This window comes from Sciurus vulgaris (genome assembly GCF_902686455.1).
Source record: "Sciurus vulgaris genome assembly, chromosome: 8".
Classification (NCBI taxonomy): domain Eukaryota; kingdom Metazoa; phylum Chordata; class Mammalia; order Rodentia; family Sciuridae; genus Sciurus; species Sciurus vulgaris.
The window spans coordinates 96,692,227-96,719,834 of record NC_136468.1 but is presented as its reverse complement, the minus strand read 5'-3'; the positions used below and the strand labels follow the sequence as shown (position 1 = coordinate 96,719,834).

At 42.5% G+C, this 27,608-nt stretch overlaps 1 protein-coding gene across 6 annotated transcripts in view; it reads left to right on the top strand.

Annotated features, from left to right (window-relative positions):
- Nucleotides 1-12,807, top strand: part of MATCAP2 (microtubule associated tyrosine carboxypeptidase 2) — a 65,108-nt gene extending 52,301 nt beyond the window's left edge. For 4 of the 6 annotated variants that reach the window (XM_079151180.1, XM_079151179.1, XM_079151175.1 and 1 more), the window contains one exon: nucleotides 1,902-4,693. In XM_079151180.1, the coding sequence (XP_079007306.1) occupies nucleotides 1,902-2,060 (159 nt within the window). In that variant the 3' untranslated portion in view covers nucleotides 2,061-4,693. Of the gene's footprint in view, nucleotides 1-1,901; nucleotides 4,694-7,403 lie in introns of those variants that run through there. The other 2 variants (XM_079151177.1, XM_079151176.1) reach the window with 2 other exon arrangements.
- The last annotated feature ends 14,801 nt before the right edge of the window (nucleotides 12,808-27,608 follow it).

The window sequence follows — 27,608 nt, the reverse complement described above, 5'->3', positions numbered from 1 at the left end:
GAGGTCTAGCTTTAGGACTGTCTTGGCTTTTTAAAAATTTTTATTTTATTCTGATTAGTTGTACATGACAGTAGAATGCATTTATACATTTTGACAGATCATATATAAATAGAGTGTGATCTCTCATTTCTCTGGTTATATATATTTGACATGCCTTTCACACTGTGCTTAATCATGTCTAGCTTTTGGTTTAAAGTAGGATGCCTTTAGACTCATCTTTCTCTTAGAGGCCACTTTCACTTAGAGGCCATTATAGTGTTATTAATTGGCCTAATTTGAATATTGCTTGTCTCAGGGAATAGGGAGGCTTGAGGACAGGGAAAGATTGGGGAGTGATGATCTGGTTGGAGGAGTAGTCTGAACACAGGTGTTTACTGATTAAGTTCACCATCTTATGTGAGCACAGTTGGTACAGAAACAGAATAACATCAAAGATCATTGATCACAGATCACCATAGTAGATAGAATAATAGTGAACATGTTTGAAATGCTGTGAGATATTACCAAAATGTGACACATGGACACAGAGTGAGTGCATGCTGTTAGAGAAATTTTGCCAATAAATTTGCTCAGTGCAGGATTGCTATAAACTTTGTGAAAAACGCATTTATCTATGAAATGCAGTAAAACAAGGTATGCCTATAAATTTATTCATTCTCTCCTATTGTAAATTTAGAATGGTTTAAGAATTACCATACCATTATCAGCAAACCTACTTTCATTATACTTAGGAATATAATACTAAATAATTTTAATAATATTTTTAATAATAATTAAAACCTTAAAAACTAACAAAGTACAGATAGAATATGAACATGATTTCTTTTTTAAGAAGTCTTTCTACTGAACCTGGAAAAACATTGCTCATAAGAGAGTATTTTGCTAGGGATAGTGGCATATACCTATTCATTGAGTTGTGAGGCTGAGGCAGGAGGATTACAAATTCAAAAATAGCCTCAGTAACTTAGCAAGATCCTGTCTCAAAATAAATATTTAAAAGGCTGGGGGTGTAGCTCAGTGGGTTCATCCCCAGTATTGTAAAACACCATAGTATTTTAAATTAACCATGTTTTCAAATAGAAAGATAAAAAGATAATTCATAGAACTTAAAAGTTTCACCACTAACCTTGACATAAATATCCATAAAAATATTTGCTTTTTATATAGGAGAATGAGAGATGCAACTTTTTTGAGGGGGCAGGGTACTGGGAATTGAACTCAAGGCACTCGACCACTGAGCCACATCCCCAGCCCTATTTTGTATTTTAGAGAAAGGGTCTCACTGAATTGCTTAGTGCCTCACTTTTGCTGAAGCTGACTTTGAACTCACGATCCTTCTGTCTCAGCCTCCTGAGCCACTAGGATTACAGGCATGGGCCCCCGCAATCTACTAGAGAGATAGAATTTTTTAAAAAAATGTAAATTCAAAATAAAAGCAAGAGAATATAACACAAATCACAATGTTTCCCAAATTAAATATAAAGAAATAGGAATCTAATATATAATTGTGTTGATTCTCTTAATTTAATAACTCTTCTGTTATCTTGATTCTTTTATTTAAATTTAGTCAGGAGATTTGTTTGGATTTAAAGTCTCTCAAAAAAAACCTCTCACTCATACACATACAAGGTTTCATTGTCTAATTTTTGGACAAACTATTTAGGGCCAAGATGGAATGTTAAATATTGACTGACAGTCCTCTTTTAATATGGTTGTGATATGAGGGGGCAGACACGTATATATTTAACATAGTAAAGAAAAGTAAGCCACTGATTTTTGGTATTTTGAAGCTATTAAAATAATATAACAAATGATCATATATTTCCATTTAAGACCTCAGGAAGAAATTCATCTTCAAAATGTAACTTACGGTTGTGTTTTAAAATTGACCCTTTTTTCAGGTTTCTTATGAAGATGTGGATCGTTTAAAAGGATTGGCAGTTACTGAAAACATGAGGGTCCCTCACTTCATGCAGGACCATGACCGGTATAAGGAACACTTAGAGAAGATCATGGAAGTGAATGAACTGACTGACAGAGAACTGAAAGACCTCATATAGTAATTAGCATTCTTGCAAACATAGTTCAGCTATACCTCCATGTATATTACCAATTAGGTGCAGTTAGCACCAACAGATTTATAAAAGAAGTATGAGTGTTTACTTGAGTTTTCTGAAGAATGGTCTTCAGAATTTGGCTGAATTTTTAGGTTAAGTATGAACCTTAAAGTATTTCCCTGAAATGTTTCTGTGGGTTGCAGAGGGAAGTTAACTCCTGTTTTCATCTGAATCTCAACAAAGTCAAATGAAAATACTACAGCTCAGTGTTTTGGGAGACTGTTGGTTGAATCAAGTAATAAACTTCACCTGAGCACTGAGGCTAGCTCCAACTGGAGATAGGTGAATTCTAGGCAGTGTCATGCTAACTCCACGGTCATATTACTCTCCTTTGAAAATTAATTTTGTGACACTATAGAAAGCTGAGATTTCTTATTTCTCCTATATGTTAAGCAATGTTAATGGAGGGAAAAAGACAATTTGAAAAGTTTTCTTTAAGTTCTTTATTTATTTCATGCATTATTATTTCATTTTCTCAGCTTATAAGAACTAAATTGAGTCTTTTTTGGTGGTGGTGATTAGAGTGGGACCAAGGACCTCACACATGCTCAACACACATAAGCTTTGCCACGGAGCTACACCTCCATGTTTCCCCACACTAAGAATTGCCTCTTTTTATCTAGCTATATCTTATAACTGGACTCTTCATTTGCTGAAACATTGTGCCCCTTTAAATTTTTAGCACAGTTTTAAGGTCTTTCCCACTGCATAATTTTATATAAAAAATCGATAAAAATTCTAGAGATGTTTGTCTATACAAATCAAAATAGTTGGAGAAGGGGAAAGCCACTCACCTTTTTTGGAATATGTAACAAGGAAGAGACAGACTGAACTATTTGTAAACTTGACCATGCTGTGAAAAATGAAATTTCTAGGTATTCCCATCTGGTGAAACAGACTTGTGATGTTGGCTCAATATAAAAATCTTATCAGAATCAATATCAAATGTCAAATCAATATCAGTCAATATTAAAATCTTTTATTTCATCAACCAATGACATAATTTGAATTTAAAAATGGGAGTTTTGCTATATTTCTTCTGCTATTGGCTTATATACCTAGCTTTGTAATTGATCAGATTTAGTATATATTTGCATATATATATACTTGAAATCACATGGTTCTTTATCAACTTATTGTAATGAACAGAAATAATGCTGCCATAAGTCAAGATTGCTACTGTGATTTCTACCAAAAGCTATCTGAGAGATTATTTTTACCTCAGTGAAGGCTAAAATATGGTGCTAATAGTAGTAGATATATATTACAAAGCCTGGTCCACCTTCATGCTGGAAAATGATCTTAGGAAATGTTTTGCAGGCTAGATTTTGTGATTTTTCTCTTCTACATATCTACAAGGGCTTGTCTGAAGAAGAATGTTATGCAAACAGAATATACTCTAGCTGGTTCCTGGGGCTTCTTGCAAAGCCATACATTTCACCTTTGGCAGTAGAGGGCCAGGCCCTTTAGAGCATTGAAAACCCACCCCTGCCTCCAGCCTCATGCCGTGCTGGCTGCCATGTATTTTGCACATCCGCTTACCAGACTGGCAGTACTGGCAGCAAAGTGGGCCAACTCCCACTTTCCAGACACTGGAAATTTACTCTTAACACCTCAAACGTGTGTTTCCTTGTTAACAGTCATGTACTTTCAGCTTTGTGTAGTGTTTTCTGACTTCATCAGAAAATGTATTGAAGGTGTTTGTGAAAACATTATAAGTATAGACAGAAATGGCAATATTTATGTCCTACGATTTAAGGCCAAATGCTTGTAAATTCAACATTGCAGGCACTGCTAATCTTATGGTTTAAATATAAAGAAAACCATAGCAGCCTTAATTTCCCATTGGCAGATAATGTGCAGTGGTTCTAGTCCCTGGATTTTAAAGAGGGTGGTATTCTCTCTTTGATTTAGAAAGGAACTGCTATCTTGCCTTACTGCTTTGAAATGAAATAAAGATGAAAACATGAACATTCTGCAGACAAAAAATGACCTTAAATCACAGTTATTAAAAAAGTTTTAAGTTGGCAGTAAACCAAAAGTAGTTTCAGATTAGAGAGATCCTTGAAGAACATTAAGCTTTAAAAGTTGAGATTGAAGATTAAATAAATGCTTATTAATTCACTTTCTTGAAGTAGAGGTAAGGTCAGTTCTGTTCCCTAAAATAAAAATTTTACTCAACAGAAAATTATAGCAACAGTACTTGGTTGAAGATTGTATTTTAATTGTTACAGTTATTTCTATAGGCTATTGATAATTAAGATTTCATCAGTTTTGTCTACTATAATTCTAACATATAGTTGTCTCAAATACAAATTTTGATAAACTGTTACATTTTTAACACCAATTAGATTCAAAGTAAAATTAATGTTTGCAAACAAATCCATAGTCCTCATTTCTTTATATTTTCACTTCTATAAAAGTGCTTAAAATTTGTATTGTTTGTTTTGTATATCTTTGGGCATTTTGTGTCTATAATTAAAAGAGGTAGCACTGAAGTCCTCAAATGAAGTATATGGATATGTATGCATGTAAAGTGTTCCTTGAAAGCCTAATTATATTTTTTATTGTGGCAATTCTTTTTTTTTTTATTGTGTGATAATTATTGAAAAGACATCAGTAAATCTTGTTTTCTAGAAGGTGCCCTTCCTTACAGAGAAAGTTTGTTTGCCACAGCCGACCTTTCCCCTAATTAGTTCAGCTTATACATGGGTTGTGTAGAGAAGAAAAAAGAGAGAGAGGGACAGTTTTTTCAAGTTACTACCTTTTCATTTAGTAAAGTTTTATGCAGAACCTGTTGAGGAGTAGGATCTGTGCTGAGTTCTGGAGATCTTCTGATGAGGAAGATAAGCCAGCCCAGTGAGGAAAAGGACAGAAGCAGGTTACAGCATAACCAGGCCTTTAAAAGACAAGAAGTGCTACCAAAAGAATGTATGCTGTAAGCAGTAGGCCTACTCCTGAGTTTGAAGCAGAAAGAAAGATACTTGAAAAGTGGTGATTCCTCACAGAATTTTTGCAAGGCTTGTATTTGAAGCTTGATTAGCTTTAGCCTAGATAAGTGGAGTAGACCATGAAAGCACCTGCTGTGTTATCAAAAGCCTGATGAGGCCTGGGTGTAGCTCAGTGGCAGAGTGTTGCCTAGCATGTGCAAGGCCCTAGGTTCCATCCGCAGTACTGCAACAAACAAACAAGCACACAAAGAAACCATGGCTGCCCAGAGGAGGCAGCACTGTGGAGGAGAGTGCAGGTGCCCTCACCCCTCAACTAGTCTTTGCATTCAAAAAGCCTTGTCAGCTATAGGCTTTAGAGGAATTAATGCCTCGGCACTGATGCCAGGATGTTGAGATACCAGTGCTTTTTAGCTATCTGTGGAAGTGCCTTAAGAATAGGTAGGATTTTAGTGGACAATAGTTTCAAGAGATTGTGGGGCTCTGGAGAATTTTTTCCTCCAACTTGGGGATGAGGTAAACCTTAAAAATTTCTGCCATCATATGTATACCAAAACTCACATATGTAAGTTGAAACATCTCAAATTTGGGTGAATCAGGTATGTGGCTCTCTTGACATTTTAAAATAACTATCAGGGATGGGGATGTAGCTTAGTGGTAAAGCGCTTGCCTAGCATGTGCAAGGCCCTGGATTTGATCCCCAGCATCATAAAAAAGCAGCACCTCTATCATATTTAGAGTACTTTCCTAATTCATTATTGTTTTATCTCCAAGAAAATTAAATAGCTTGGGTCCTATAAGTCTGAAAGACTGTGAATCTTTGAGCACCAGCAGTTCTTGAGTGCATTTCTGAGCACCACTCCACAGCTCTCCACTAGAGGGACCACTAGTTCGTTTCTTTTTCCTCTCCTTCTGGGATTTAATCTTTGCCTGGAGGCCCCTCTACATATTTAAATCTTGCTAGTTGACCCTCGCAGCTAAATCTCAACCTATACTATGACTTCAAGCAAGAATAACTGTTAATGGAAGATTCATATATCACTTTAAAAAACACAGAAAGGGTCTGAAGTTTCCCATAGGCCTATTCCAAAATCTGATTTCTCCTCTATCCATCTAAAATTCACACTGATGAGTTTGTCATAAAGTTCCTTAAGATGTTTTGGGCCAAAAAGCAGTAGACATACTCTATAATTACTGTTTAGTCTTAAGAAATACCTTCAATAACACTTAAGTGTGTATGTTTGAAATTCATATTCTATTTATCTTACCACCACAATTACCTTAAACATATCTTAGTAAAACTAGTTCTTCCCTTTCAGAGAAATGACAGAGAGGGGAAGTCACCAGATCCTCTGACTAAAGGTAGACATCTGCTCAACAACTAAGAATGTCTCACAAACTAAGGTCCCTGTTCCTGGATCACAGTCAAGGCCAGAAAATTCACAATTTCTAATCTGAAACCCCACCTCACTTAGATAAACAACAGCTTGTTGACTTTTGCCAGACCAAATATAGTAACAGTGCAGCCCACAGATCCTTTAAACCTCTGGGATGTTTTCAAATAAAATATTGGAAACCGCATACACCTGAGGTATTCTAGGGGTTAGACACATCGTTGAATCTTACTATAGACAGAGTGAAAATGAAGGCCATGGCCTCTGCCACCTCTCAGATCCATCTAGAAACTACTGGTGGCCAAGTGCAGGGCTGAGGCTGGCTCCTCACAGTTCTGGTCCTCTTACACATTCACTGCTTCTTATTGGCAGTGCACATGTTCCACCCGAGAGCCTCAGCCTTAGGACACTGACTGCTCCTTGCCAGCTGACCCATGAGACCCCTTCCAGGAAATAGGCGTGGAAAGGTCTGGCAATTAAATTCTCTGGTGACTTGACATCGGATAAGTAAATGATGAGTGTGTTCAGGAAGAGAAGAAAAAGCCCAAAATATTCCTAGGGTTGCCGTTGCTTACCATTTCAGTAAACAATAAGGCTTTATTCAACACCAGTCTTGCCTGGCAATTATAGTAATGAAAAAAATTCACGCCATCAGCTTTATTAGGACAGTGAAGTCAAAAACCTAAGATTTATAATAAAATAGTTGCAGTAATAATGAATCTTTACTGTTAGCTGTCAGCTTCAGTCCTCCACCTTTTTGGCTGCCTTGTTGAGCTGATTTTTTGGGGAGCAGGTGGTACTGGGGGTTGAGCCAGGGGTGCTCTACCACTGAGGTATATCACCAGCCCTTTTTATTTTATTTTCCTAGCACTGGGGATTAAATCTAGGAGCACTTTGCTACAGAGTTTCATATCTAGCCCTTTTCTTTTTTTCTTTTTAAACAGGGTCTAAATTGCCTAGGCTGGCCTTATACTTGCAATCCTCCTGCATTCGCCTCCTGAGGAGCCGTGATTAGAGGCCTGCACCACCACCACGCTCGCTTGCCTTGCTGATTTCTGACAGGATTTGGTAACTATTATCCTCACTGCTGAAAGAATCCCCTACACAGCTATTGAAAGAAAGCTACTCTCAATTCTAAGTAAATCACCATGTTTCTTCTTGACACTTTAGTTCCCTGGTTTCTATTCTCTAGTATTATTTATGGTAGGTTCAGCCAAATTTTTAGGCACCCTGTTTAAACCAGCAACCCCTTCCCTCCATCATTACTTCTCAAAGTGTGAACCTCAGGGTAATATCACTGAGTGACAGCCACCATGGGGCCACAGGCCAGGCCTGGTGTTCATCCCATCATTAGGCTCTGGGGTAGGACTTAAGAACATGCCAGAAAGCTCCTCAGGCAATACTGCTATGTACCAAGCGGAAGAACCTCTGCCCCAAGATCAGTGACCTGGAAAATGCCATTCATAAATTGCCCACCTTCTGCCAGAAAGTCTGCATATAGGTCCTCGTTCTTGGATTCCCAGTTCCCTGTCCTTGGCTAGAGTCAGTGAGTTGTGGGGATTTATAGCCCTTGAAATTCAATAGATCCCTCAATGCATAGAACAGGGATGGTGCCTCTTTGCCAAGAGGTAAAGGCATTTTTGAAATTTCTATTTTAAAATTTCACCTCAGAGTGTCTCAGAACTCAAAGCAAAGAACTAGTGCACCATATACAGCAGCAGGCCTGAGGCTGGCAGCCTACCACCCTTCCCTGGCTACAGACTTGGGCTTTCCAGAATAGCTGGTTCTAGAGTGATTGCATAACCCTGCCATCTGTGCTCCTTATCACAGTGACTCTTGAATCCTTAATGTTCCCCACCCAACAATGATCATTTAATTAAATAATTCAACAAAGCGAAGTCAGCAGAGTGCTTAGGCCACTGTGCCTTCTATCACTGATGATCGATTGAAACTTGACCTGCTAAGCAAACACCATTAGAGCCCCCAGGACCAAAAGCACCAAGTAAAGCATGCCCTATGTGGTTTGACCCACAAACTCAAAAACCAGAAACAGGTGGAAAATCCCTTTGGGGCCTTTTCTCTCTCTGTCTCTCTCTCCCTTCTTCCTCTTGCCCAGATTAGCTGGAAAGCAGAAGTCAGTCATCTTCATGAGAAAGCAGAACTCTCTGGGGACAGGGAAATGCCCTTTTTGCCTGCCACACTCTGTAGCAGACCTTCGAACTTCCCTGCTCTGGCAGAACTCAATTTCCACATTTGCAAGTCCAGCCTGGCCACCCAGGTATATAAATCAGAGAAAAAGAAAATGGCCCCTGGGGATGGAGTGCGAACTTGGAGATGCCCCTGGGAAGCAAGAGCCAGAGCCCCGAGGTGCCTCAGACTGCACTTACTTGTCCTTGCTGACCTAGGCTGTACCTGTGCCCCAGCCATGCCTGGCTCCCTGCCATCTGGTCTCTGCAGTCTGTGTTTATGGGGTTACAACCAAACTCCCAGATCAACCTCGGCTACCCACTCCATCTCCAGGAAGCAGGAAGCCACAGGATATTCTCCTTGGCCTGTGTGGGTTGCCTTTACTCTGCCCACCTTTGTCAAGGCTATTTATATTTCAAAGCCCTTTTTATCTGACTAACCATTCTGATCCATGGCACTCACTCCTTATCACAGTAAAACTTGAGTCCTTAATGTGCCCCCCCCATAATAACCACTTAATAATTCATCACAATAGAAGTCAGCGGGGTACTTAGGCAATCACATCTTCCATCACTCACTATTGGAACTTGGCTACGCAGACATCAAAACCAAAGTCCACCTGTGGTTTGATCCCCCTGTTGACCTCTCTCATTCCCAGCAGTCTCCTCCCAATGGGGTTCTCCCACCTGGCTTTCAGTGAGGGTTTTAACTTCCTCCACCTCCGCGCCTTGGATTGAGCTCTGGCATCTAAGCTCATGTTTATCTTCATGGTGGTGTTTCACACAAAGGGGCCACCTCTTGCTGGGCTGGGGGCTGTCCCTGAATCTTTGCTACCACTGGTCATTGGTCAGCTCTACGTAAAGCCAGGATCATCCAGACTAGGAAATCACATTCCCTGACACATACTGTCATTTCTCGAGGCCATCCTGCCTAGCCACTCATGCCACAGAAATATATCCTTGGAACTCTCCAAACCCTTCCATCCACCCTGTCCTCCATCTTTCAGTGGCTTGGCCACTACTGAGGATAACATGATCATGGTGGTGGTGGCGGTGATTTTGTGCCAAATATATTTAATGTATGATAATATTGCAAGGTAGGTGGAAATATACTCATTTTTCAGAGAAGGAAAACTGAGTTTCATGGAAGGTAAAGTAACTTGTTTGAATTATACAAATAGAAAGTTTCAGAATGGATTTGAACAACTAGGTGCTGTGGCACATACTTATAATTCTAGCCACTTGGGAGGCTGAGGCAAGGAGGATCACAAGTTCAAAGCCAGTCTCGGCCATGGCAAGGCACTAAGCAGCTCAGTGAGACCCTGTCTCTAAATAAAATGCAAAATAGGGCAGGGATGTGGCTCAGTGGTCGAGTGCCCCTGAGTTCAATAGTCAGTACCAAAAACAAAACAAAAGAATGGATTCAAACAGGAGTTTAGGCTAACATCATAATAGCCAAGCTCTTAGTGCCACCTAGGGCTTCCTTTGCTCTTTTCCTGCAAGTACCCCTAAACCTGCCGGGACCTCTGGCTCTGCCTATACCATTCAAGGACGGACTCCCAGAGAAAGAGATCTGCTGCTCAAATGCAGACGTACTACAGAGAGTGCCTGGTGATGGCAGTGGAGGTGAGAAACCAGCTCCCCAGGCAACCCCAGGGGTTTTTTCTGTGCGCATCCCGCATCCCTTTCCTTCCCCACATCAGCATCCGTCTTGGGGGACAAGACCAGCAGAGGGGACCAGGTGGGAACCTGCGCTGCCCTGTCTCTCCCCTCAGCCTATCTTTTGCTGCTGTGGACTGGGGAGGTGAGCATAGCCACGTTCCACTAGACTTTGGGGAGCTGAGTAGATCTCCTTTGCTGCAGAATTCTCCTTGTTGCTTACACCCCCATCATCCCTCCCTAAGCTTTTACTTGGTTAGCTCATTTCCTCCTCAGAGGTGCCAGGTTCTGGGGGTAGAGACATAGTCATATTTTCTGGGGTTGCCATAACCAAGTACCACAAACTGAGCAACTTGCAACAATAAAAATTTGCTCTCTCACAGTTCTCCAGGCAACTGCCTGTGTGTCTCTGGGTCTCTTCTTATAAGGACTCCAGTCATACTGGACAATGGGCCCACTGTACTCCAGTATGACCTCGTCTTAACCAATTACCTCTGCCAAGACCTTATTTGTAGATACAGTCACATTCTGAGATATCAGGGGTTAGGCTTTGTTTTAGTCAGCTTTTTCATTGCTGTAAATAAAAGACCTGACCAGAACAACTGTAGAGGAGGAAAAGTTCACTTAAGGGCTTATGCTTTCAGAGTTCTCAGTCCATATACCGCAAGCTCCATTCCCCAGGGGTCCCAGCTGAGGCTGAACACCATGGAGGAAGAGTGTGCCAGAAGGAAGCAGCTCATGTGGTGATCAGGAAACAGAGAGAAACACCACTCTCCAGATACAAAATATGTACCCCATAGTCACGCCCCCAATGAATTGCTTCCTCCAGCCACACCCCACATGCCTCCAGTTACCTCTCAGTCAGTCCCCTCGGAGATTAATTCACTGATAAAGTTAAGGCTATAACCCAATCATTTCTCCTCCAAACCACCTTGCATTGTCTCTCAACTGAGCTTTTGGGGGACACCACATCTGAACCATAACAGGCTTTCAACATATGCTTTTGGGGGATCTGATGTGGCCCTCAATAAATCATCATCATCATCCTAATTAACATGATTACTATCTTTAGGAGAGGGTGAGCCTTCTCCCAGCTTCTGTAGATGTGTGCAGTCTAGCTGGGAGGCAAGCCTGACAACCAAAGTACTCAGGGTGTTATATGTGTTCTCCAGGAGGGGTTTCCCAGCCTTGATGGGTCAGCACTGCAGACCAGTTATGGAAGACTGGAAGGACAGGTTTCTCTACCTGCTCCCAATGCCTGGGCACCTATCAGGAACCCAAGCTCAACTTGTCCAAAATGGAGCTCAGCATGTTCTCTCCAAATCTGACCCCTTTCCTCATTTTTTTTTTTTTTTTTAACCTAAGATCAAGTTCCTAGAAACCTGAAGCTGATCATGGCAGAGTCAGGACTTAAATCCATGTTTGCGTGCCACTAGCTTTGACCCCCTAGCTCATGTGCACGTGCTCTCTAGCTTCTCATCCTTTTCTCTATGACCAGTGTGACTAACCCACTCCTAGCCCCAGCCTTCCACTCTACTAAGACCTTAGCAGAGGGAGGCTGTAACAGAAACCAGTTAATCATTAACCATCCCCCATCCGTGCCTCCTTCCTCATCTCAGGCACCACCACGGCTGCAGGTCTCTTCCTGTAACTGCTTTGTGTCCCTCCTAGAGCCTGCTGTAGCTCCTTGGAGTCTACAGAGCAACCTCCGAGATCCTTAGCTGCTTTTTAATATCTGACCTTCATTCCCATTTAACCTTAACTCATCCCAAACTCTTGCCAGAGTGAGCTGCACTCACCACTTTCCCTGCACATCTTTGCCCTCATGATCTCTCTGGTGAAGTTGTCATTTCCTGCTTACCCTCTACATCCCCAGCCCAAAGTCTCTGCTCAAGGAACTCCTTTCCACAAAGGCTCCTCGGATTTTCCTCCAGCTCAACCAGACTCCTTCCTCTGATTCACATAGCCCTTTATATCTCTTCTGAGAAATCTTTTAGTTGTGAATTTCTCCCCTAACCTCTCCCCTTACAACAAAGCGTCTGGCATCAGACAGGGATACTGGGATACTGGTTTTGCCATTTACTGTGAGGCCCAGTATCTTACTTCACTCTCTGAATTTTGGTTTCATTTTCTGTACAATGAGGTAGATGTAAGTTTAGCTTATTTTTGAGCTGTCCTGCCAAGTGAGTTTTTTGATGAGACAAGCAGTAAATACCTGTTTCTTTCCGGTTCCTTCCAGTTCCTTCTGGTTCCCTCTCACCCTCCACTAAATCAACCTGTTTTCCATTTTGCTGCACATAATTTAAGCTCTGGAATATGGGTGTAGATCCAGCCCTGATACCATAGATAAGGCTGGGATTTTCCCCTGGGGACTATCAGCTGAAAAAGAGACAGATAGTAGAACTCGGATAATCACTTTAGACAGGCAGAAGGGCCCTCCTTGCTGTCCACCTCTGGTCCTTATTCTGGACTTCTTTAGGGTTCTCTAAAGAAGTAAGAGCTGCTGGCCTCACCCAGATGGGACCAGGCAAGGAGGTTCCCATCTGACCCTCTGCCAGCTGAGGATGAGTAAACTCTATTTTGTAGGTCATGTAACTCAGCGTTTTTTTTTGTTTTGGTTTTTTTTTTTTTTTTTTTTTTTTTTTTTTTTTGGTATTGGAGATTGAACCCTGGGGTGCTTTGCCATTGAGCTATATCCCCAGACCTTTTTCTATTTTTTTATTTTGAGAAAGGGTCTCACTAAGTTGCTAAGGGGGGGGTTCACTAAATTGTTGAGGCTGGCCCTGCACTTGCAATCCTGTCTCAGTCTCCCTAGTCACTGGGTTTATAGGCATACACCATCAGGCCAGCCATAACTCTGTGAGCCTTTGGTAATGCTGATTTTCCTGCTGCAGCCTAGGCCCAGCTGTACTATGAGCAGGAACATTGAAGAATAAGTACCCTGGAAACAGCCTTGTGGTCACAGCAGGGAAGAAGACTGTGGACAGAGGGCTGGAGTGGTAGGCTCTGGGAGCTCCACAGTTTGAGCTCATTAGGAGGTCCTTGGTTTTCTTACGCATGATGGAAAATGTAGGAAAGAATTGCTTTGCCTGCTGCTAGGTGAGGCTTTTCTGAACTGGAAGAAAGACACAGAAGTTGCCAGATGGTGCTCAGACCTCATCTATCTACACCTTCAGAGAAGAATTACCAGAAGGATAAAATAAATACAGGAGGATCCCACCCCAGGCTGGTTAACAGGATCCACATCCGGGCCCTGGCAGCTGCAGGAGCACCGTGTTGGAGTCTTGCACAACTCAGGACCACTAAGGAGTGGCCCTGGAAGGCAGGGATCTTCCTATGCCACTAGCACCCAACTCCCAGGGCTTAGGCTGGTAGGTGCACAGAGCATGAATGAAAAATGAAAAGCAACGCAAGGGGCACCAGGGGTATAGATCAGTGGTAGAGTACTTGACAAGATCCTGGATTCAATTCCCAGCACTGCAAAAAAGAAAATTGTTTTTTCATGCTGTGACCAAAAGACCTGACAATAACAATTTTAGAGGAGGGAAAGTTTATTTAGAGGTTCGTGATTTCAGAGGTCTCAGTTCATAGACAGCAGACTCTATTCCTCAGGGCTCAAGGTGAGGCAGAATATCATGGTGTCAGACTGGCAGAGGGAAGCTGCTCACATGGTGATCAGAAAGCAGAGAGAGAGAGATTCCACTGACCAGATATAAAATATATACCCCAGAGTCAAGCCCCCAATGACCCACCTTCTCCAGCCACATTCTACCCACCTTTAACTACCACTCAGTTAATTCCTATTAGGGGATTAATTCACTGATTGGGTTAAGGCTCTCATAACCCAATCATTTCACCTCTAAGCCTTCTTACATTGTCTCGCACATGAGCTTTTGGGGGACACCTCACATCTAAACCATAACAAAAACTAAGGCTTTAAAATAGTCCTATCTTCTCTTTCCTTTTGGACTTTCCCAGCAAAATACTACTCCAGGGCGTGACATAAAGGGAAAATGTTACGGAGGCTAATTCACACATCCTGTCTACAGGGAGAAGTATTTATTTTCTTAAGGAGTATAAATGTTCTATTGTCCTTTCTGTGACTTGGGCCTTTTATTATGTATGTGTTCAATTTGTTGTGATCATGGAACATTTCAAACACCCACACAAGTAGACAGAAGGATAAATGAGCCGCCACATTGCCTTGGCCCAGCTTCAGCAACTACCTCACCTGTGAATGTGAGTGATCCTTTGGATTTCAGGTTCTCTTCATTGCACTCGGATTTATCATGCAAGGGAAGAGAAAGAGACAGGCCATGCTTTATTAATCTCAGAGCTTCTAGAAAACTTGTACTTTTAGTTCTGTAAGTTTTGTGAAACTCCTGCCTTCTTGGCTAAAGGAAGAGCAGAACAAGGCTGGAAAAGCCAGGCCCACAGCTGGGAAGAGCCCAGAGGCCCTGGGAGCTCAGCCTTTCCCACGCCATGATGTCCTGTTGGGACCTGAGACTTTTAAGGGCTAAGTGTACCCACCATTAGCAGTGATGCCTAACTCAGCTCTTACTCCCTTGTGGAAGGCTGGAGTCCTTCCACTATCTCCTGTCTACTCAGCCAGCAGAGCACTTAGTGCTGCCCAACTGGTCTCTGGTTCCCACAGGGCCTGCTCCTGCCCTGGGGATGGAGGCCACCAAGAATGAACCTGAGGCTTGAAGAATTTCTTCACCCACCAGGCCATAGGATGCTAAGTCACCATCTTCCAACTTACCTGCTGCCTAGGAGGATTTGTACCATCTCTCTGATTCCACTTGGGAAATAGCCCAGATACCCAAGATTGGGTGACCCAGAAATATGGGAAAAGTCCCTTTTATTGCTCTAGGGAAGATATAGCCTGGGCAGAGCAAGTGGCTGTACTAATAACAAGTAAAAGTGTCCAGTCCTCTTGGAAGGAGTCAAAGGTCCAAGTCTCTCTCTCAAGATGATCCAGAGAGGAGAGATGAGGTAGGAAGGGCTGGAACATCACCATCCCTTCGGGAAGGATGGTCCCAGAAAGCTATAGGCAAAGGGGAAATTACTGTAGTGATTCAGTTTAGTGCTCATTAGTTTAATGCTCTGTGTGTGCTCATTATAAAGTATTATTGCCTCTCTGATGACCAACACTGGCTTTGGATTTGCCAGTATGGATTCAGGTTTCACTTCCCCCATCTGGCTTCTGGCTCCCAGTCAACTGTTCATCTCTGACACATAGCACCCCTGTTATTAAGATGGATCTTTATAGCTGGGTGTGGTGGCATACACCTGTAATTCCAGTGACAGGAGGCTGAAGCAGGAGGATAGCAAATTCAAGGCTGACCTCAGCAACTTAGCAAGGTCTTATGCAACTTAGGGAGACCCTGTCTCAAAATTTAAAAAATAGAATTGAGGATGTTGCTTAGTGGCTAAGCATCCTTGGGTGCAATCTCTGGTGCCAGAAAAAAAGAGAGATCTCACTGGATTGTTTAAAAATCTACATAAGAAATATGCCTAAAATTTCTAGTACAATTCTTGGCACCCAATAAACAAATCTTCAATAACTGAATTATAATCTTTGGTTATAAAAACATTTTTGGAGGTTGACAAATTCCTTATTTGAAAAATTTTAATTTGCTTCCACTGTTCACTTGAGGTTTGAGTCATATCTGCATTCATCCACAGTACTGGGCGGCCAGTTAGCAATGGTCCTTTCCAGGAAGGCCACATGCGTTTGCCCACCCTGACCTTGAACAGGATGGTCCTGCATGTGGGGCTGCTATCTTTTGTTGGGCCCTTACTCTCATTCGGCCTCATCCCTTTCATATGGTGTTGGGGGTGGTGTCTGTGTCTGTCTCCCTGGCTATCTTGAAGTTCCCTGAGAATGGGCCTTTCCTATCCATCTTCCTAAGCAAGGCTAGCAGGGGCAACATTGGCATGGCTGTACCTACTGATAAATTATCCAAATCCTTTAGTGCTGGTTGCTAACAGCTGCTGCTCTGAGCCCCTTGGGGGTCCTCTCTGCTGGGCTCACCACTGGAACTTCCTCAGGACACTCATGCAATGAAGATTTAAGGCCTGGCCTGGCAGGTGTCCCCTAAGACCCTGGCCCAGCTCCTACTGCAGTGTCTGATCTGAATGGTTAGTGTCTGTGCCCTGTGACTGTCAAATAGAGAATCCACTACCCACAATAAGGAACTATGTTTTAATATGGACGGATGGAACACAAACAATGATTTACCAACCAGGTCTAGCTTCTATGTAGCAAAAATGACCCTGCCTTCTGTATGACCAAATAACTAGGTTGATTAGGGACAGAAATAAAGCTGCTTGGAGGTGACCAGATAGAGAAAATGGTTCACTTTTTTCTATCAGAGGATCACAGGGTGCACTTCTGGAAAGATATGGAAGCCCTGCAATACTCAAGAAGAAGATGTACTTAGGGCCTCACCACCTCCACCTGGCAACTCATTGTTGATACCTATGTTAGCTTTTTGTTACTGGGACCATAATACCTGACAATAACAACTTTAGAGGAGGAAATTTTATTTGGAGTCATGGTTTCAGAGGATCAGTCTGTGGTCAGCTGGGTTCCATTGCTCTGGTCCTAACAGAAGGCAGACCATCATGGTGGAAAGGTGCAGTAGAAGAAAGTTACTCAGCTGATGGCAGCTGGGAAGCAGAGAGGAGATGGGGCTTCAGAAGCAAAAAAAGCCAATTCCCAGTGACTTACCTTCTCTAGCCATGCCCCACCTGCCTACCAGTAGGTTTTTTTTTTTTTTTTTTTTTTTTTTTTTTTTTACCATCCAGTATTTTGGCAGGGGAGGGGGGGTTATTGGGGATTGAACCCAGGGGGACTTTACCACTGAGCTACATCCCCACCCTCTTTTTATCTTTTATTTTGAGACGGGGTCTCACTAAGTTGCTGAGACTGGCCTGCAATCCTGTCTCAGCCTCTTGAGTCACTGGGATTATAGATGCGCATCACCATGCCCAGCAACCACTCAGTGTTTTCATTTAAATTATTGATCCATTGAATGGATTAATCCAGTGATTAGGTCACAACTCCAATAATATAATCTTCACACCTGCTGCATTAACACACAAGCTTTGCACCAAACCATAACAGTACCCATCAATTTATGCAACTTATACTTGCTTCTGTTTTCAATCAGGGTTTGGAGGAAGAATGAGGGGTCATCATGGTAAAAGAAATGTGTTCTGGAATAAACCCTGGGGTGGGTAAAGCCACACTTGCCTCTCACAGATGGAGGTCTTTGCTTCGCTCTGTTGTTTCTGCCGGGGTCAAGTGGGGCTGGGATGCCGGCACTCAACCTCAGCAATACGGACACTCGGGCTGGATCACTGGGAGGGGGAGTCTGTCCTGTGCAGTGTAGGATGTTTTGCAGCACCCTGGCCTTTCCCCCCCTGTTGCTAATAACAATACCACCTCCATGTGTCACAATCAAAAATGTCTCCAGACATTGGCAAATGTCCCTCTTCGGCTACTGAAAACCCTAGGGATACCCCCACGAGATGTTACAGTGGCAACTCAAAACAGCAAGCAAATAAGTGCCAAAGAAATCCTCTGAACAGCTGGGACGACCAGAATCCAGAGGCAGCATGGGAATTTGGTGAGGGTGGAGAAGACCCAGGGTCCGGTAGGTCTTGGGCAGAGCTTCAGGGACTTGTGGACTCCGGTGGATAGGTTTGAGGCGAGAGGAAATGCACAAGCGAAGGCTCAGTGTTAACAATGACAGGATCCTGGCAAGACAATAAAGTCTGAGTTAACTGCAGACAAAAGAACATGTTTTAGTTTCAAAATGGCAGCACCCATGTTTGTTTTTTTAATTTTGGTATTAGACATTGAACCCAAGGGTGTTTTATCACTGAGCTACCTCCCCCCACCCTTTTTATTTTATAGAACAAGTTTTCACTAAATACTGAGGCTGGCCTTGAGCTTGTGATCCTGCTGCCTCAACCTCCTGGGTAACTAGGATGACAGACATGTCAACATGACAGCCAACATCCATGCTTTAAATATTGCAGGATTTAATTAGAAAGTTGAAGCTTCTTACCCTTATGGTCTTGGTACTTTGTTTTGAGACTTTGCAGGTATAATCAAAGGGGCCATGTTTTTCCAGAAGTGTCTTGGTACTTTGGGCATCTTCCCAAGCATGGAGGAGCATCATAACTGGGATAGAAACTGGGTCTCATGCCTCATTTCACCCTTAAGAACCAAACTCTGGATTCAGTGATATGCTAACAACTGGCTCTCAGAGGAAAGTATCCTGATCTATAGTTGTTATCAGTTCCTGTGGTGTAAACACTTCCACTAAAGGCATATTCAAACTACCAGTAATTTGACAACTGACTGGAAAAATTCCCAAGAGTTTAACAATCAGCTCCCATGAGCAACGATCCGCCAACTCCAGCCCACCTCTGCCGGATGGTTCTCTGTAAGCCCTGTAAAGAACATTTTTCTCCTCTCCAAAATGCTTACTCCACAGTTCTGGAGGCTGGGAAGTTCAAGTTCAAGAGGGCCATCTAGTGAGAACCTGCTTGAGTAACAAGGCAGAGAGCATCACATGGCTTGGAAGTGTGCAAGACAGAAAAATCAGCCAAATGCATCCTTTCATCAGGCGCTCACTCTCACAATAGCAGCCTTAATCCATGGGAAAACAGTGCCCTTGTGACCCAAGCAACTCTTCAAGGGCCCACCTCTTAATGCTGATACAGTGGCAAGTAAATTTCAACATGAGTTTTTTTGGGGGACATTCAAACTATAGTGATTGCCATGTAGCTTTTTCAAATGGTGTTTTAATAACTTCTTATGTTTTAATAACTGCTATTATTCATAGCAACTGTTATTGCTATGAATAACTACTTCTGTCTCCCTTGCTAAACTATCAGTTTTACAACAAAAGGGATGACCTTGTAATGTGTCTGTCACACGCTGGGCCTTCAATAAATACTTGTCGACTGGGTAGCTGGAAAGATGGATGCTCTGGCTTCAGATCTCTCTCCCTCCTCCCCCACACCCTCTCACTATCTCCCTGCTCCCTGCCTTCGTTTCCCTTATTTACTTGATTCTAATAAGTAGGCTGCATCTCAGCAGCAGGACAAGAATGGAGACAGTGCTGCTCATGACTTCCCAGGAAGGAAGGGTCCAGCCTCAGCCTGGTCCCCAGAGTTCTAAATGAAGTTTCTCTGCAGCTTTTATCTAGAAAGCAATTCCTACACCCACCTGTGACTCCTCAGACCCAGGGGATGGCTTTACCCACACCACTTTGAGCTGGATTGGTCTGTATTTTCAACATTTCAAATGAAAACGTCCAAGTACTCCTTTCTTCACTGAAGAGGAGTAAGTCAAGCTCAAGGCAGCCTGCCAGGCAGTCAGCCCTCATCAGAGGCAGTCCTGAAACAGGGATTGGGCTGCTCAATTTGGAAAAAAGAAAAAAAAAAAAAAGGACCACACACTAATGTATGATGTGCATGCAGGAGTATGTGTCTGTGTTTATGTCCTCACGACTCTGCTTGGCTAACACTCTCACCCATTCACCCGACCCCCATCCTTCACCAGCAAAGCATCCCCTGGCAAAGTCTGTCACATTCTGGGTGTTTTTCATTTGGAGATAGAGTGATGGGTGGTGCCAAGGTATGTGTGTGTCATTTCAAATCCTTTCCTGGCTGATTTCCCTAGGTCCACACTGACCTGTCCCCTGATGATGCATGGTCCACCCTTCCTCAGGACCTTCCCAACTCCTATCACAGAATGTGTGCTCATACAAGGTGCTGTACAGATGCTCTGGGACACCTAGGCATGCCAAACCAGTGACATCTGAGGGAATGTTGACTGTGCCTCCCTCAACTGTGGTCATTCACCCTGTGGTTGCTCTCCACTATGTTAAATGAAGGTGCATGTATATGCTGTCCCTGGAAAATGATTTGAGTTTCCTGCTGAGCTTCTCTGCCAACAACCTGGGAGCCTGTGATCAACTGTCTTTGACCCTCAGAGAGCCTTCAGGTCTTCAGTGAAATGTGAAAGTATCACTAGGCTAGGAATCCTTACTACTAAATGGTTGACTTGACCCGTGGAAAGTTCAGGACACACGATGTTGGGGAACCACAGAGCACATTCACGTTGGAAGGAACAGAGAGACTCTTGGAGATGAAATGTAAACACTAAAAAATAAGAAATTAAAATAATTTCTAACACTGTTACCTCTTAGCAAGCCCCTGTAATGTGTTATTTGAAATGGATGACTTCCTCTGCAGTTGTGAGATGGCTCTGTGCTCAGATCTTGGGCTAAGAGCTATATAGATGCTTATTTTTCACAACCCTCTGAGGCCGGTTTGGTTCTCATTTAATAGACAAGTAAACAGACTTGGCCAGATGATTTGGACATGCAAGGTCGGCAGCTAGGATGGAGCAGGGTTGACAGAAGCCAGATCCAGCTGACTTCAAGATCAGTGGGGCCAAGCATGACCCCAGTCCTGGGGTCCTCAGAGGAAAAGTGCCAACCACAGGGGGTGTAAGACTCTATGTCCAACTAAGGCTAAGCAGAAGCATTCAGCCTCAAAGGCATAGAGCATGGTACTGGTAAAAATGCAACTTTGGTTGGCAGAACACCAGCTGCCAATCAGCTCTGCCATTTCTAGTTGTGTGGCCCTAGCCTGGTAAACTTCTCCATGCCTCATCTATAAAAATGAATAGAAGAAAGATAATAGTACCAGCTTTATTGGTCTCTTCTGAGGATTAAAGTGCTTTATGTTAAATTAGGTTGTTTGGCTAAAGCTACTAATGTAAACTGGGTGTGGGAGTGCATAGCTGTAATCTGGGGTACTCATTGGGAGTCTGAGACGGGGTTCACAAGTTTGAGTCCAGCCTGGGCAACTTAGACCCTTTCTCAAAACAAAAATAAAGTAAAAATTTAGAAGGGTTGGGATATAACTCAGTGGAATAGCCTTTGTTCAATCCCAGTAACATAAAAATAATAATAATAATAAAAAAACCTGTCCCTGTACATAGTTTGTTTGACCTAAATTTTCTGTACCTAGTAAATTGCAATCTAACTTGATGTGCAAACAGACTGTAATCTCCTATTGTAGCAAGTAGCTGAGTCTCAGGCAATCGTAAGCAGCCAACTGCTGAAACCATGTTCATTTAAGACAGACTTGAGCTAACTGGGCTGTATTGACCTCACTTTCATTTTCTGTATGTCACTTCCTCTTTCCTGGCTCTAAATGCAGCCAACTCTCAGTGTGGTGGGGTAGGGAGTTCTGAACCATCAGGGGTCTGAACTGCTGCAAATCCCAAATAAAGGCAATTAAGACCTGCAAATTTGTTGGGTCAAATATGGATGACTTAGAATGATAAGGCATGCATAAGCATAGGCAAAGACTATTTAAAAACGGACACTTGGCTTAAGTGCACTGTGGCAGTCTCAGGTGGGATGTGCTCACCTCCACTGCTTTTCACAGGTGGGAGGGACTTAATGCACATTGTGCAGCCACAGAGACCCTGGAACTGAAAATGCTGGTGCTGGGGTTCTTGCCTACTCCTGGTGGGATGTCCTCTGCCCCAGAGGAGAGACTCAACCATCAGAACCAAAGAAACACAAAACAGAAGATGACATACCCTGGCTTCAGAAAAGTGTGGCACTCTATGGAGGCCACACTTGTCTCTGCTTCCCTGGTCATCCCTGGAGTGGCCGTAAGGGAACCACTTCATGGGCCAGTTACTTGGGACTCAGGCGGGCTTCAGGCTGCCCTCAAGTCACTCCTGCACAAACCATTGGCAGAGAAAGTCCCAGCTGGTGCCAGCAAGCACTGATAGCAATGGCTGTCGGCTGCTGCCAATTGCTGACTGCCTCCTGCACGCAGAGTGGGGAGCTGATGCTATCTCAGATCTTTCTTGGACTGTGGGCAGGAAGGGAGAGGCTCAGGCTGCTTGCAGTGCACTGTGATGGAAAGACCAGAAAACACAGGAGGCTCTGACCTGGGGCTGATGGGGCCTTAAAAGCGTCCCCAGCACCTAACCGCTTCGTTTCCCCAAACCCAGCTCAGCACCAGAGACTCCCCTTGGTTTCTCCCATGAAGTCCTTCAGTTAGGTCCCTTCTGAGAAAACTGAAGAAGGCAGAAAAGGATGCAGAGGGAGATGAAACAGAAATGCCACCAAATGTAGACTGGGAAGGGGTGAGGACACCGGAGAAGAGCAGGGGTTTAGAAGCCATACAAAGAAAAGCAGATCAATTCCATATAGCAGAATATAATTCAGTGAGAAAAAGGAGCTATAGGGCCACACAAAAGACACAGGGAGACCCCACGCATGTTGCTGTTGCCGCCCACAGCAACAATCCCGTGGGAAGGAATCAGAGGCGGACTGGGAATGAACTACTTCTATTATCTTTTTCTGGGCTGCTTTCTTGCTTGTTCGCTAGTTTATAGAGGAAGAGAGGCTTTGCTTAGAGGAAGAGAGGCTTGCTTAATTTTAGAGGTGTTACACTTTCAGAGAGGCTACGCTTTCAGAGGTCTACTGCTTCTTAGAGGTGGGTCACTTCTTGGAGGTGCATCCTATGTGCTATCAGAGGTGCTGCTTATCAGAGGTGCTTCCTATAGGTGCTTTCTTAGTCCTCTGTTCTGCGATCTCCTCCCAGGTGAAGAGAATGTCTTATATACACTAAGGCAGCCAATCAGCTTAGGATTAAGTAGCACGATTGGAGCATGCGCCACGGTATTAATCAAAGAATGAAGAACATCTATTGACCACTAGCGCAGAGGAGACATTAACCAATTAGGCAAAAGGTCATAAGAGATCACGCCATGTTAACACTAATTATGCACCACCTCTTGGCCCAACACCAGGGCCATCTTAGGGCTACTTAAACATGTCTCTACATGTTGCCAAGCAAATATGTCACTTGAAAAGGACACTTCGTGTTAGGATCCCAACTACATGACCCTCCAGGAAAGGTAAAACTAAATTCAACAAAGTAGCAGGATATAAAATCAATATGCATAAATCGAAAGCATTTCTATTGATAAGCGATGAGTCCTCTGAAAAAGAAATTAGGAAAACCACTCCATTCACAATAGCCTCAAAAAAAAAAAAAAAAAAAAAACAAAAAAAACAAAAAAAAAAAAACACACACACAAAACTTGGGAATCAATCTAACAAAAGAGGCTAAAGACCTCTATAATGAAAACTACAGAACACTAAAGAAAGAAATCGAAGAAAACCTTAGAAGATGGAAAGATCTCTCATATTCTTGGATAGGCAGAATTAACATTGTCAAAATGGCCATTCTACTAAAGGCACAATAGAGATTCAATGCAATTCCAATTAAAATCCCAATGACATTCCTCATAGAAATAGAGAAAGCAATCACGAACTATATCTGGAAGAACAAGAGACCTTGAATAGCCAAAACAGTCTTGAGCAGAAAAAAATGAAGCAGGAGGTATCACAATACCAGACCTTAAACTATACTACAGAGCAATAGTAACAAAAATGGCATGGTGTAGACACCAAAATAGATAGGCAGACCAGTGGTACAGAATAGAAGTCACAGAGACAAATCCACATAAATTCAGTCACCTCATACTAGACAAAGGAGCCAAAAACATACAATGGAGAAAAGACAGCTTGTTTAACAAATGGTGCTGGGAAAACTGGAAATCCGTATGCAGTAAAGTGAAATTAAACCTCTATCTCTCACCCTGCACAAAACTCAACTCAGAATGTATCAAGGACTCAGGAATTAGATCAGAGACCTTATACCAAATAGAAGACAAAGTAGGCCTGAATCATGTTGGCTTAGGATCAGACTTCCTTAACAAGACTCCCAAAGCTCAAGAAATCAAAGCAAGAAACAATTAATGGGATAGATTCAATTAAAAAGTTTTTCTCAGCAAAGGATACAATCAATAATGTGAAAAGAGAGCCTACAGAGTGGGAGACAATCTTTTCCACATGCACTTCAGATAGAGCACTAATGTCCAAAATTTATAAAGAACTTACCAAACTTTACACCAAAAAAGACAAAGAACCCAGGCCAAGGAACTGGACACTTTACAGAAGAAGATATACAGGCAATTAATAAATATATGAAAATGTATTCACCATCTCTAGTAGTTAGAGAAATGCAAATTAAAACAACTCTAAGATTTCATCTTACTCCAATTAGAATGGCTATTATAAAGAACACAAACAATAATAGATGTTGGCATGGATGTGGGGGAAAAGGCACACTTTTACATTGCTGGTGGAGTTGCAAATTGGTGCAGCCACTCTGGAAAGCAGTGTGCAGATTCCTCAGAAAACTTGGAATGGATCATCCTTTTGACCCAGTTATCCCACTCCTCGGTTTATACCCAAATGACTTAAAATTAGCATGCTACAGTGACACAGCCACATCAATGTTTATAGCAGCTCAATTCACGATAGCTAAACTATGGAACCAACCTAGATGCCCTTCAACAGATGAATGGATAAAGAAACTGGTATATATACAATGGAATATTGTATATATACAATGGTACATATACAATACACAATGGATATTATTCAGCCATAAAGAAGAAGAATATCATGGCATTTGCAGATAAATGGATGAAATTGGAGAATTTCATGCCAAGTGAAATAAGCCAATTCCCCAAACTAAAGGCTGATAGTGGATGATGATATATAATGGGGGTGGCGGGTGGGGGGTGAGAGAAGAATGGAGGAACTTTAGATTATGTAGGGGGAAATGAGAGGGAGGAGGCAGGGTATGAAAAATGGTGGAATGAGACAGACATCATTACCCTGTGTACATGTATGATTAAACGAATGGTATGAATTTAAACATGTACAACCACAGGAATGAAAAGATGTACCCCATGTGTGTACACTGAATCAAAATTCAGTCTGTAAAAATAAAAAAAATAACTAAAAAATACAATAAAATGAAATAAAAAACATGAAAATATGAAAAAAAGAAGGGAAGAGGGGACGGGAAGTATGAACTGGCAGAGCATAGAGGATTTTTAGAGCAAACTATTCTGTATAATACTGTCATTTGACATGCCATTATACAGAGTCCCACATTAGGTTTGATTGAAATTATTCTACTTTATTCTACACGCAATCAGTAGAAACTGCACTTTGAGTTTTGTTCTTTTCCTGGATGAATGATATGACATCAATCACCTCTGGAGGTGCTCGGTGGCTCTGTCAGCCCTACAGATCATAAGGGGAAACAACCTACCCTCTACAGTGTACAATTTTGCCAGCAGTTTTTGGTTACAGGTATTCAGTAAATTGCCTGAGAGATGCAATCTTTTATTATAAAATAGGCTTTGTGTTGGAAGATTCTGCCCAACTGTTGGCTAATGCAATTGTTCTGAGCACATTGAAGGGGGACAGTGGGCAAGGACAAGCTATGACGTTTGGTGGGTCAGGCATATTAAATGCATTTTTGATGTAATATTTTTAAACTTACCATGGTTTACTGGGGTATAACCCTGGTGTAATTGAGAAGCAGGTGCACGTTTGTCAGAACCCATGAGATTCACAACACCATGAGTGAACCTTAATGTAAATTGTAGAGTAAGTCAACATGGCAATGTTGTTACAGTAACAGGAACAAATGTACCAGAGTGAGATGATGTTAGCAAAGAGGTGGGAAAGCATCCTTAGTGCCCAATTCTCCCGAAAACCTGAAACTGCTCTTAAAAATACAGTTTATTAAAAACAAATACTGTCTATTAATTAACAACAACAAAGTAAAAACTAAAACCATAACCAAAAAATCAAAAACCAAACGGGCCAGACCTGAATATGAACAGCTGCACTGCAGGCACACCTCCTGGTGACCTGCCCATGTTAGAAGCAAACGGCCAGCGAGGCGTGGCTGTTGTTCAGCTCAAAGTGAATGAATCCTCCCAAAGATCACTTGATTGGACCCACACACACGCACTTAATAAGAAGACTTTTCTTTCCACAGCTTTGTGCAAACAGCCATCTGGCTAAAAGGATTTGGGGCACCTGATGATGAAGGAGGTTTGACTTTCAGATAAGACGCCCTGTCTGGGCAGCATCCTTTTGGCCCTCAGGGCTTTGAATGCTAAATTGTTTTCCATTAAGGCTTGACTGGACAGACAGAAGCTGCTCCCCTCCCCCTGGAAAGCTACACCCCCACCCCAAATGGGCACAGCTGTTGCTGGATCACTCTCTGAGCCTCCAGAAAGGGCTTCCTTTCTGTGCTAGAGATGAGTGACACTTCTGGGGATCAGGTGGGGATAGGCCCTTGTCACAGCCCATCAGCTTGGTGACAGGTGGATTCAGTCCTCATCCGCATGGAGAGTTTAGTGTGCAAAGAGGAATAAACCTTCAGCTTCCATGGGAAATGGAGTGACCTAGGTAATTCCAACTCATGACCTAGCTTTTCACTTTATTTTTATACTTTTACATTAATGTTAAGCATAAAGTTGATATGTGACCATGGGTTTTGAACTAAAAAAAAAAATCTGAGTTTAGATACTATCTATTTACTACTAGCACGACTGTTTCAGTCAGCTTTATTGCTGCTATAGCTAAAAGATTTGACCAGCACAATTTTACGGAAGAAAAGTTTGAGGGCTCACAGATTCAGAGGTCTTAGTCTATGGAAGGCCAGTTCCATTCCTTGGGGCTCAAGGTGAGGCATAACATCATGGTGGAAGAGTGTGGCAGAGGGAACCAGCTCAGATGATGATCAGGATGGAGAGAGAGACAGAGAGAAAGAGAGAGATTGAGAAATGGGTTCTTGATAGTAATAATGGATAACAGTATTCTGAAATACCAGTCACCTGAATGTGTATAACCATTAGAAGCAAGGAGGATACATTTATTAAAAAAACAGTTCAGTGATTATCCTGAGGTCTTGACCTGCAGAGAGCAATGGGAGAATTCAGTGCTCTTGGAAGTAGGGGATAGGCAGCCAACACAGTTGAGTCAAATTCTCAGAAGTAATTAAGGCTGATTGAGAAGTACTGAAGGCAACGGCTTCAATACAATCTCAACCCCAATTTGTAGACCTGAGGCAGTTTTCTCACGCAGAATGCAAAAAATGGCCCCCAAGAGAGTTCCCAGCACATCAAGGCACTGTTAAAATCAGGGTCAGCCAACAATGGTTACTGCCTGCGTTTAGGCAGAGACATGTTCACTCCTTTAAGATTTTCAGGGGTCCTATCATGCTACAAGGGCAGAATGAGCTGTTTCCAACTGATACCATAGGACTGCAAAACACTGTTTCCTATCTGAACTTTTATGCAAA